The sequence below is a fragment of the Rhinopithecus roxellana genome, chromosome 19 (assembly GCF_007565055.1).
Source record: "Rhinopithecus roxellana isolate Shanxi Qingling chromosome 19, ASM756505v1, whole genome shotgun sequence".
Taxonomy (NCBI): domain Eukaryota; kingdom Metazoa; phylum Chordata; class Mammalia; order Primates; family Cercopithecidae; genus Rhinopithecus; species Rhinopithecus roxellana.
In genome coordinates, this window is record NC_044567.1 from 5,886,486 (window position 1) to 5,898,828 (window position 12,343).

General features: G+C 50.2%; 1 protein-coding gene across 1 annotated transcript; it reads right to left on the reverse strand.

The window, feature by feature from the left end:
• Positions 1-1,527: 1,527 nt before the first annotated feature.
• On the reverse strand, positions 1,528-11,867 carry GIP (gastric inhibitory polypeptide). Its single transcript, XM_010359789.2, has 6 exons — positions 11,788-11,867; positions 10,417-10,523; positions 7,222-7,392; positions 4,294-4,386; positions 3,450-3,551; positions 1,528-1,695 (listed from the first exon to the last, which is right to left on the reverse strand). The coding sequence occupies exons 2-6, from the start codon at positions 10,500-10,502 to the stop codon at positions 1,686-1,688; spliced, it is 462 nt and encodes a 153-aa protein (XP_010358091.1). The 5' UTR covers positions 10,503-10,523; positions 11,788-11,867; the 3' UTR covers positions 1,528-1,685.
• Between the last annotated feature and the right edge of the window lie 476 nt (positions 11,868-12,343).

Sequence of the window (12,343 nt, forward strand, 5' to 3'; positions counted from 1 at the left end):
GATCTCCTGACCTCGTGATCCGCCCTTCTCGGCCTCCCAAAGTGCTGGGATTACAGGCTTGAGCCACCGCGCCCGGCCTCCTTTTCTTGCTTTCTTTTTTTTTTTTTTGGACACAGGGTCTCACTCTGTTACCCAGGCTGGATGTAGTGCAGTGGTGTGATCTCGGCTCACTGCAACCTCCACTTCCTGGGTTCAAGCGATTCTCGTGCTTCAACCTCTCAATTAGCTGGGATTACAAGCATGTACCACCATGTTTGGCTCATTTTTTTTTTTTTTTTTTTTTTTTTTTTTTTTGTATTTTTAGTAGAAACAGGGTTTCACCATGTTGGCCAGGCTGGTCTTGAATTCCTGACCTCAAATGATCCTTTTCTTTTCTTTCTTTCTTTCTTTTTTTTTTTTTTTTTGTGCATGACGGAGTCTTGCTCTGTTACCCAGGTTGGAGTGCAGTGGTGCAATCTCAGCTCACTGCAACCTCCACCTCCTGGGTCAAAGTGATTCTCCTGCCTCAGCCTCACGAATAGCTGGGACTACAGGTGCCTGTCATCATGCCCAGCTAATTTTTGTATATTTAGTAGAGACGAGGTTTCTCCATGTTGCCCAGGCTGGTCTCAAACTCCTGACCTGAGGTGATCTGCCCACCTCAAGCTCCCAAAGTGGTGGGATGACGGGCTTGCACCACAACACCAGGCCCTCTTTTCTTTTTTCTTTTTTTATTTTAAAGATGGGGTCTCCAGCAGGTACGATGTCTCATGTCTGTAATCCCAGCAGTTTGGGAGGCCGAGGCAGGCGGATCACCTGAGGTCAGGAGTTCAAGACCAGCCTGGCAACATGGCGAAACCTCATCTCTACTAAAACTACAAAAATTAGGCTGGGCACGGTGGCTTACACCTGTAATCCCAGCACTTTGGGAGGCGGAGGCGGGTGGATCACTTGAGGTCAGGAGTTCAAGACCAGCCTGACCAACATGGAGAAACCCTACTGAAAATACAAAATTAGCCCCGTGTGGTGGCGCATGCCTGTAATCGCAGCTACTCGGGAGGCTGAGGCAAGAGAATCAATTGAACCTGGGAGGCAGAGGTTGCAATGAGCAGAGAGCTCATCATTGCACTCCATCTAGCCTGGGTAACAAGAGCGAGACTCCATCTGAAAAAAAAAAAAAAAAAAAAAATTAGCCACGCATGGTGGAGGGCGCCTGTAATCCCAGCTACTCAGGAGGCTGAGGCAGAAGAATCGCTTGAACCCAGGAGACAGAGGTTGCAGTGAGCTGAGATTGCGCCATTGCACTCCAGCCTGGACGACAGAGTGAGACTCCATCTCAAAAAAAGGAAAAAAAAACAAAACAAAACAAAGATGGGGTCTCACTCTGTTACTCAGGCTGGACTGGAACTTCTGGGGTTAAGCAATCCTCCAGACTCAGCCTCCCAGAGTACTGGGATTACAGGCATATACCACCATGCCCAGACCATATTTCCTTTCCACTGGGTGGTGCCCACACACACAGAGATACACAAAGACAAACATGCCCTGTTAGTGCTCAGTAGTCATTTGAATAAATTTTCACAATGCACTCGACTTATCTCAGCATAAACTTTATTGGTTTGGCTTCTCTTGGCTATTCTGGAGTGGGGCTGAGGCAGGAGCTAAGTGAAGGGCAGAATCCAGTCCTGAGCTGGGTGTGGTCAGAGTCACCGAGACCTGGGGAGAGTGGGGAAAGGAGAGGAAGGTTATGGACTTGGAGTCGGCCAAGCACGTTTATCCTGGGACCCAGCCATTGTTGAACCCCTCCTACCTTCAAATCACCTTTTTAAATATTTTAATTTTTATCAATTTACTTTTTTTAATTTTTTTTGAGATGGAGTCTCGCTCTGTCACCAGTGCAGTGGCGCAATCTCGGCTCACTGCAAGCTCCACCTCCCGGGTTCATGTCATTCTCCTGCCTCAGCCTCCCGAGTAGCTGGAACTACAGGCTCCCGCCTCCACGCTCGGCTAATTTTTTGTATTTTTAGTAGAGACGGGGTTTCACCGTGTTAGCCAGGATGGTCTTGATCTCCTGACCTCGTGATCTGCCCGCCTCGGCCTCACAAAGTGCTGGGATTACAGGCTTGAGCCACTGTGCCCAGCCTCATTTTACTTTTTTTTTTTTTTTTTTTTTTTTTGAGACAGAGTCTTGCTCTGTCGCCCAGGCTGGAGTGCAGTGGCCAGATCTCAGCTCACTGCAAGCTCCGCGTCCTGGGTTTACGCTATTCTCCTGCCTCAGCCTCCCGAGTAGCTGGGATTACAGGCACCCGCCACCTTGCCCGGCTAGTTTTTGTATTTTTTAGTAGAGACGGGGTTTCACCGGGTTAGCCAGGATGGTCTTGATCTCCTGACCTCGTGATCCGCCCGTCTCGGCCTCCCAAAGTGCTGGGATTACAGGCTTGAGCCACCGCGCCTGGCCAATTTTACTTATTTTTTAAGAGATAGTCTCACTGTGGTGCCCAAGCTGGAGTGCGGTGACTATTTACGGATGTAATCATAGATCACTGCAGTCTTGAACTCCTGGCCTCAAGCAGTGCTCCCACCTTTGCCCCATCAAATCACCATTTTAATAAGTAATCCGAATAATTCACAAAAGTACAGAGACCGTTACCCACCTTCCTACAGAGATTTTCTCACACCCTCTTCATGGATCTACTCACGCTCCTGTCCCTTCTTCCCCTCCTGAGGTTCCTGTTCCAGATTTGGTCCCTCAATCCCTCCCTAGCTGCTCAGTATCAGTGTCTGAAGTGTTTTGGTTTCCGTGCCCCCCTGTCTGCATCATGAGGATCCTGTCTCACCCTTTAGGAGGACAGGTCTCTTCATAATATTTAGTCCCTCAATTCTGAGACATAAGGAATGGACTGAAGAATTTTCTAGCTGATGAGGTGGATTCAAGAGACCATTGAAGCCACCAATGGCCACAGAGAAAGGAAACATGCCTCCAACTATGCAGTTTCCCATCACCAGGAAGGTGCCATGGCCCAAGGGTACAGAGGGAAAGCTGAGAACAGGATGGGGCTCAGCTCGGTCGGTAGGACTGGGGACAGGCAGGGCACAGGATGGGCTCAGCTCAGTGGGTAGGGATAGGCAGGGGAGAGCAGCACCTCACCTGGAGGAGTGAGAAAGAACAAATAGTAATCAGAGCTGCTAACCTTGCAGAGCTCTTATTACTCCTCAAAGGTGGCCCTCAGGTCTCCATTTGAATTGTCTTTATTTTTCTTTTGTTTTTTTCTTTGTATTTTTCCACTTGCATTCTCTTACTTAAAGCTCACAACATCCCGTTAAATGATTCTATACCTCTGATTTTAATGAAAACATTGAGGTTCAGAAAGGCTACGTAAACAGCCAGCATGTGGAGGGGCAAAGATCTGAATCCATGTCTGATGCCCAAGCTCAAGTTAGAACTGCTGTGCAACACCACGTTCCCCTACCTGCGCCTGCAGAGGTTTTTCTGATCCACCAAGCAGGCCAACAGCTCTTGAATCAGCAAGTCCCTCAGCAAATCTTCATCGCTGGGGTTCTTGGGTGGGGAGCTGCAAGGTAACAGCCTCTGGCTGACTGTTTTAGCCTGAGCCGCACCCAAAGAGAGTAAACACAGGACTGGGGACACCACTGAGGGGCAGCCACGGATGGGGGGAGGGAGCCAACACAGCTGCCTCTCTGTTGGCTCAGCTCTGAGATCTGGAGCCTCCTTTCTGCCAGCCCCACCCAGCGCTGCCTGCCTGAGGAATATGGACTCTTCCTACAGGGAGAGTCAAACAGAATTCTGGTGTGAGATATTCCGCCCATCCACCTCTGCAAGTGTTCCAGAATGCAGAGAGTACTTTGGGCACATTCACTTTTTGAAATGACCTGTGCCATTCAGAGAGGGGATAACTGATTTCAGGGGAGTGGGCCTGGGAAGATCCCCCACTCTTTCACAAACAGCCTTCCCGAAGTTTGGCAGGGAGAGGTGGTGAGGCCAGAACCTGAGGTCTCTTCTTTCCTGCCCTTCTCCTGACTCAGTGACTCTGCTGTGTATGAAGTCATCAATCTTAGAAACCCTGTCCCTGAAACCCCTCCTAGCACCCCTCCCCTGTTCCTCCAAGGCTTCTTCCTTAAGCTTGGGCTGACCTCCAGGAGTTTGCTCAATGAAGACCCCTCTTTGAACTCTTGAGAGGAAGAGGATGCTTATCACGGGTCCTTGCTCTGCTCTGGGGTCAGGGAGAGAGAACAACAAGGTGGGAGCGGGGCAGGAGGCTCGGCTGCCTCCCTTCCCTCTGCGCCTTGACTCACCTCTGTGGCTCCACTGCCTCCTCCTCCTTCCTATTAGCTTGACTGGCCAGCTGGAGTGCCCGAGCCTCCCTCTGGGTGATGTTGTGTTTCCAGCTGGGAAGATATAGATTAGAGAGTGGGCAAGCTGTGGAGACTCCAGTCTAGAGACTCTTGAATCTTTTAGTACCTCAACCCCAAAAGCAGAGGGTACCTTTCTCCACTCAAGCCCACCCAATGGTGGCCTTCAGCTGCCTCCACCAGTGAACAGCTTTTCAAAATCTACCAAGCGGGGAAAGAGACTTGGCATAGAGCAGGGAGAAGGATAAGGACAGTTCATCTTCTCTTCACTTTTGTGTGTGTGTGTGTGTGTGTGTGTGAGAGAGAGAGAGAGAGAGAGAGAGAGAGAGAGATAGGGTCTGGCTGTATTGCCCAGACTGGAGTGCAGGGGCACCATCTCGGCTCACTGCAACCTCTGCCTCCCAGGCTCAAGCCATCTTCCCATCTTAGCCTCCTGAGTAGCTGAAACTACAGGCAGGCATTACCACACCACACCCAGCTAATTTTTGTACTTTTTGTTTGCCTTGTTGCCCAGGCTGGTCTCGAATGAACTCATGGGCTCAAACAGTCCACCTACCTGGGCCTCCCAAAGTGTTGGGATTACAGGCATGAGCCACGGTACACAGCCAATCCTATTTTCTTTCCTTTTTTTTTTTGAGACAGAGTCTCACTCTGTTGCCAGGCTGGGGTACAGTGGTGCGATCTCAGCTCACTGCAACGTCCGCCTTCAGAGTTCAAGCAATTATCATGCCTCAGCCTCCTGAGTAGCTGGAATTATAGGCATGTGCCACCACACCCAGCTAATCTTTGTACTTTTAGTAGAGACGGGGTTTCACCATGTTGGCCAGGAGGGCCTCAATCTCCTGACCTCATGATCTGCCCGCCTCAGCCTCCCAAAGTGCTGGGATTACAGGTGTGAGCTACTGGGCCCGGCCCTAGCCAATCCTGTTTTCAAAGTCTGAAGTGGCCATCGCCAAGCAAGCAGTCATTAGGAGCTCATCTCTCCCTCCCTTCATCCTCAGACCCCTGGGGCTCCTCTCTGAGCTCCCATACATCTTCTGACTTCTTCCCTTAGAAGTAAAGGATTAGGGCCAGCACAGTGGCTCACAATTGTAATCTCAGCACTTTGGGAGGCCAATGTGAGTGGGGATCACTTAAGCCCAGGAGTTTGAGAATAGCCTGGGCAACATAGTAAGACTCTGTCTCTACAAATAATTTTAAAAATTAGCCAGGCCTGGTGTTGTGAGGCTGTAGTCACAACTACTTGGGAGGCTGAGGTGGGAGGATTGCTTGAGCCCAGGAGGTCAAGGCTACAGTGAGCCATGATGGTGCCGCTGCACTCCAGTCTGGGTGACAGAGAGAGATCCTGTCTCAAAAAAAGAAGGGAGGCTGGGTGCGGTGGCTCACGCCTGTAATCCTAGCACTTTGGGAGGCCAAGGCGGGCAGATCACAGGGTCAGGAGATCGAGACCATCCTGGCTAACATGGTGAAACCCCGTCTCTACTAAAAAAATACAAAAAAATTAGCCGTGCATGGTGGGCGCCTGTAGTCCCAGCTACTCGGGAGGCTGAGGCAGGAGAATGGCATGAACCCGGGAGGCGGAGCTTGCAGTGAGCCGAGATCGTGCCACTGCACTCCAGCCTGGGCGACAGAGCGAGACTCCGTCTCAAAAAAAAAAAAAAAAAGAGAGAAAAAAAAAGAAGTAAAGGATTAGGGAATAGCCCTGGTCTCTACCCCTAGCCTAGACTGGTGCCCAAGTCAGGGTCCTGGCCAGAGCTACCATGTCTAACTCCCCATCCTTGCCTAGTGAAAGGTGCCACCCAGGGTGGGTGCAGTGGCTCACGCCTGTAATCCCAGCACTTTGGGAGGCCAAGGCTGGTAGATCACCTGAGGTCAGGAGTTCGAGACCAGCCTGACCAACATGGAGAAACCCCATCTCTACTAAAAATACAAAATTAGGCCAGGCACGGTGGCTCATGCCTATAATCCCAGCACTTTGGGAGGCTGAGGCAGATGGATCATGAGGTCAGGAGTTCGAGAACCAGACTGGTCAGCATGGTGAAACCCTGTCTCTACTAAAAAAAAAAAAAAAAAATTAGCCAGGCATGGTGGCACACGCCTGTAGTCCCAGCTACTCAGGAGGCTGAGGCAGAAGAATCGCTTGAACCCAGGAGGCGGAGGTTGCAGTGAGCCAAAATCGAGCCACTGCACTCTAGCCTGGGCAACAGAGCTACACTTCATCTCAAAAGAAAAAAAAATAGGCCGGGCACGGTGGCTCAAGCCTGTAATCCCAGCACTTTGGCCGAGACGGGCGGATCACGAGGTCAGGAGATCGAGACTATCCTGGCTAACACAGTGAAACCCTGTCTCTACTAAAAATACAAAAAAAGAGAAAAACTAGCCGGGCGAGGTGGCGGCGCCTGTAATCCCAGCTACCAGGGAGGCTGAGGCAGGAGAATGGCGTGAACCCGGGAGGCGGAGCTTGCAGTGAGCGGAGATCCGGCCACTGCACTCCAGCCTGGGCTGGGTGACAGAGCGAGACTCCGTCTCAAAAAAAAAAAAAAAAGAAAAAAAAAGAAAAATTGGCTGGGCATGGTGATGCATGCCTGTAATCCTAGCTACTCGGGAGGCTGAGGCAGGAGAATCGCTTGAATCCAGGAGGTGGAGGTTGTGGTGAGCCAAGATTGTGCTATTGCACTCCAGCCTGGGCAACAAGAGCAAAACTCTGTCTCAAAAAAAAAGAAAAGAAAAGAAAGAAGAAAAAGAAAGATGCCACCTGGGGTTGTGCATCACGTGGCCTGTGTGGCCACAGCCGATGGCCTCCTCTGAAGGTAGGAAGGCAGAGCCCAGAGCCCAGCACAGGGAACAGGAGGAGCATAAGCAACGACTCACTCATTCTTCTTCCCCTTTTGGGCCAGCAGCCAGTTTACGAAGTCTTGTTGGTGAATCTTGTCCATGGCAATACTATAGTCACTGATGAAAGTCCCTTCGGCGTACCTGGGGCCTCGAGGTTGAGGGCTGCTCACCTTAGCATGAGATCCGACAGGCAGGGAGGGGAGAAGGCTGGAAATAAGGGTGCAGAGAAGGGGCAGAGATGGGGGGAGAATCACAATGCTAGGATAAATGACTATCACTGACAGGAGGCAGACACTTGAAAACAAACGAGTCCGTTTTTATGGAGACTCCCTGCAGATCCACTCCCCCACCCCACCCCACCCCAGGCTTTATCCTCAGCTCCAGGGCCCACTTCCTGTAGCCTCAGTGTGTGTGGCTCTAGATTCTGGCCAAAAAGGGATCAGGGGCCAGGCGCGGTGGCTCATGCCTGTAATCCCTGCACTTTGGGAGGCCAAGGCAGGCGGATCACCTGAGGTCGGGATCGAGACCAGCCTGACCAACATGGAGAAATCCCGTCTCTACTAAAAATACAAAATTTAGCCAGGTGTGGTGGCACATGCCTGTAATCCCAGCTATTCAGGAGGCTGAGGCAGGAGAATCACTTGAACCCGGGAGGTGGAGGTTGCAGTGAGCCGAAATTGTGCCATTGCACTCCAGCCTAGGGAACAAGAGTGAAACTTCGTCTCAAAAAAAAAAAAAGAAAGAAAGCTGGGCGCAGTGGCTCACAACCTGTAATCCCAGCACTTTGGGAGGCCAAGGCGGGCGGATCATGAAGTAAGGAGATCAAGACCATCCTGGCTAACACGGTGAAACCCCGTCTCTACTAAAAGGACAAAAAATTAGCCGGGTGTGGTGGCGGGCGCCTGTAGTCCCAGCTACTTGGGAGGCTGAGGCAGGAGAATGGCATGAACCCAGGAGGCACAGCTTGCAGTGAGCTGAGATCACGCCACTACACTCCAGCCTAGGTGACAAAGCGAGACTCCATCTCAAAAAAAAAAAAAAAAAAAAAAGGGATCGGGGTCCCCCTCATCTGAAAGGACTGAGTCACACAATTCCCTCCTTTATTCCTCCTGCCCTGGCCCTTCCTGATCAATTTCTTGGTTCACATTCCGTAATAATAGTCAACTCATACAAAAGCACTGACTGTGACTCTGGCACTTTATAAGCTCTTGAATCCATAAAATAATTTCATCCTCACAATATCCTATGAGGTGGGTTCTAGTTATATCCCCATTTTGTGAGTGGAGAAACCAAGGTGCAGAGATTACCTTATTATTATCTTATTATCTGCCACTCCGTATAGGTAACAGATCCAGGATTTACCCCAGGCCACCTGGGCTCAGATCTATGTTCTTAACATGTATGTGATACGGGCCAGGTGCAGTAGCTCACGCCTGTAATCCCAGCACTTTCGGAGGCCCAGGCAGGTGGATCACAAGGTCAGGAGTTCAAGACCAGCATGGCCAAGATGGTGAAACCCCATCTCTACTAAAAATACAAAAATTAGCAGGGCGTGGTGGTGGGTGCCTGTAATCCCAGCTGCTTGACAGGCTAAGGCAGAGAATAGATTGAACACGAGAGGCGGAGGTTGCAGTGAGCCGAGATCGAGCCACTGCACCCCAGCCTGGGCAACAGAGCGAGACTCTATCTCAAAAAAAAAAAAAAAGAAAGAAACATCTACATGATACTGTTCTCTTCTTGTACGTGTTCTGACATCTGTGCCTCAAATTTACAAATTACATATGCCAAATTTATGTGGGCATATGGTTTGTCCTTGCACCTGAGAAAGCCCAACTCTACTCAAACTAGTTATTTCTTGGTCCTGAAAACACAGTCTGAGCCCCCTGCTATATTCGCTGGTCATATTCTCCGCTTTTCCACACAGTACTCATGATGATTTGCAACATGCCTATATGGTTCTTGGTTTATTTCCCCCTTGGGTCTGTGTGCTTCATGAAGGCAGGAGGCATTTGTGGACCAATGTTCACATACATCCCTTGTGCCTGGTACAGAGGAGGCCCTCTCTAAAATTTGATTGAAAGCATGCATAATGGCCGGGCATTGTGGCTCACGCCTGTAATCCCAGCACTTTGGGAGGCCGAGGCGGGTGGATCACTTGAGGACAGGAGTTCAAGACCAGCCTGGCCAACATGGCAAAACCCCGTCTCTACTAAAAATACAAAAAAATTAGCTGGGTGTGGTGGTAGGTGCCCGTAATCCCAGGCTGAGGCAGGAGAATTGCTTGATCCGGAGAGGCAGAGGATACAGTGAGCCAAGACTGCACCACTGCACTCCAGCCTAGGCGACAGAGTGAGACTCCGACTCAAAAAAAAAAAAAAAAAAAAAAAAAAAAGCCCAGGCACGGGATTACATGCCTTCAATCCCAGCACTTTGGGAGGCTCAGGCGGAGAGATCATCTGAGGTCAGGAGTTTAAGATCAGCCTGGCCCACATAGTGAAACCCCATCTCTACTAAAAATACAAAAATTAGCCAGGCGTGTTGCCAGGCACCTGTAATCCCAGCTACTCGGGAAGCTGAGGCAGGGAAAATTGCTTGAACTCAGGAGGGAGAGGTTGCAGTGAGCTGAGATTATGCCACCACACTCCGGCCTGGGTGACAGAGCAAGATTCCATCTCAAAAAAAAAAAAAAAAGAAAGAATGTTCATAAGCCTGGGTAACATGGTGAAACCTCATCTCTACAAAAAATTCAAAAAGTAGCCGAGCATGTTGGTTCGCGCCTGTGGCCCTAGCTGCTCGGGAGGCTGAGGTGGGAGGATACTTGAGCCTGGCAGGCAGAGGCTGCAGTGAGCTGTGATAACACCACTGCACTCCAGTCTGGGCGACAGAGCAAGATTCTGTCTCAAAAAAATAAAAAAGAAGAAAAGAAAGAAGCAAACATGCATAAATGAATAAAGCATTCATTGGGAAGGGAGACTCATCTTCGGACAATTAACCACCAGGAAGTCCCTCCAGAGATCTAACCATAGTCTCTCCCACTGTAACAGTGGCACACAATAAATCCTCTCTGGCTCGGTGCTCACTTTGCACTCACATTGCCGGCAGGTATTTCCCTGGAGCTTCCTACTTCTTAGCCTGGATTCCTTCCCTTTCTCACCTCCCACTTGAAACAAATCCAGAACCTGTCATCCTAGCCCCTCCTCTTCCCCATCCCTTCCCTCTCACCACTCCTACCTGGAGTGACCCTCTTTCTTCTCTCCTAGTCCCACTGCCAGGAACAGGGACAGCAGCAGCAGAGCGAAGGTCTTCATGGCCACCATCTTCCAAGGTTATTTCCTGAGCTAAGACAGAAAAAAGCCAGGACATGCTGAGAGAGCAACCAGTAGGGGCTCTGAAAGCTGGGGACGAGCAAAGCCTTGAGGTTTGGACCTTTTCTTTTCCTTTTTTTTTTTTTTTTGAGATGGAGTCTTGCTCTGTTGTCCAGACAGGAGTGCAGTGGCACAATCTTGGCTCACTGCAATCTCCACCTCCTGGGTTCAAGCCATTCTTCTGCCTCAGGCTCCCAAGTAGCCTGGACTACAGGTATGTGCTGCCACGCCTGGCTAATTTTTGTATTTTTAGTAGAGACAGGGTTTCACCATATTGGCCAAGCTGGTCTCGAACTCCTGACCTCGTTATTCGCCCACCTGGGACTCCCAAAGTGCTGGGATTACAGGCGTGTGCCATCGCATTGGGCCACTTTGAATCTTTTCTAAGAGCCTGGGGCAACACCTTGGGGGAAGGTGAGAGGTGCCGTCTGCTGGAGTTAGTGACTAGAAGGGACATGGAACCTGACCAAGAGATGGACCAGGCTGAGTGTAGTGGTTCATGCCTGTAATCCCAGCACTTTGGGAAGCCCAGGTGGATGGATCACTTGAGATCAGGAGTTTGAGACCAGCCTGGCCGACATGGTGAAATCCTGTCTCTACATAAGACAAAAATTAGTCAGGTGTGGTGGTGTGCGCCTGTAATCGCAGCTATTCAGCAGGCTGAGGCACAAGAATCGCTTGAACCTGGGAGGAAGAGGTTGCAGTGAGCCAAGATCGGGCCAGTGCACTCCAGCCTGGGTGACAGAGCGAGACTCCATCTCTAAACAAACAAACAAACAACAAACAAACAAACCATCAGAGCTAGCTTCTCATTTCTCTTTCTCTTTTTTTGAGAAAGGGTTTCGCTCTGTCACCCAGGTTGGAGTGCAGTGACACAATCATGGCTCACTGCAGCCTCAACCTCCTGGGCTCAGGCAAAACTCTCACTTCACCCTCCCAAGTACCTAGCACCACAGGCATGTACCACCATGGCCAGCTAATTTTTTAAATTTTGTATAGAGATCGAGTTTCCCTCTATTGCCCAGGCTGGTCTTGAACTCCTGTGCTCAAATGATCCTCCTACCTCGGCTCCCAAAGTATTGGGATTACAGGCATGAGGCACCACACCTGGCTATCTTCTCACGTCTCATATAGAGGAAGAGAAAAGTAAGATGCCAGGGCTGCTGAGCATCTCAGGGTTGCCAAGATCCACCCACTCTCAGGTCATCTCATCCATCCCTGTCTCCACTTCTCTTACCAGACTTCCTTTCCAGCTCTTTCAGAAGAAAGACAGATAGGGGTCTCTTTTCCCTGCCTTCTGGACCTTCTGAGCCTGCTGAAGAAATCAGGCCCCAGCTCCTTTATATTAGGCATAGACCTGCTGATTAGCCTAAAAGCATCTTATCTCAAGAAATTAAGCCCACAGCTCCTGCCACATTAAGTCCATTTTACACATAATAGAGTTGCCCTTTCCACCTGAACTGTGCTAATTGGTGATTAACATTTGGCTATCTCCAGCTGTTGTCTGGGGCCTGCCTGTGGGTAGGGTACCCTAAGTACCCCCTTTTTTCTTCCTCCTCCTCTCTTCTGGGCAAAGGGCCCACTACTCTTCTTCTATGCCCTACTTCCTTTACAGTTGCCCTCAGTTAGAAAGGGTACTTGTAGGCCAGGCACAATGAATCACGCCTGTAATCCCAGCACTTGGGAGGCTGAGACAAGTGGATCACCTGAGGTCAGGGGTTCGAGACCAGCCTGGCCAACATGCTGAAACCCTGTCTCTACTAAAAATACAAAAATTAGTCGGGCATGGTGGT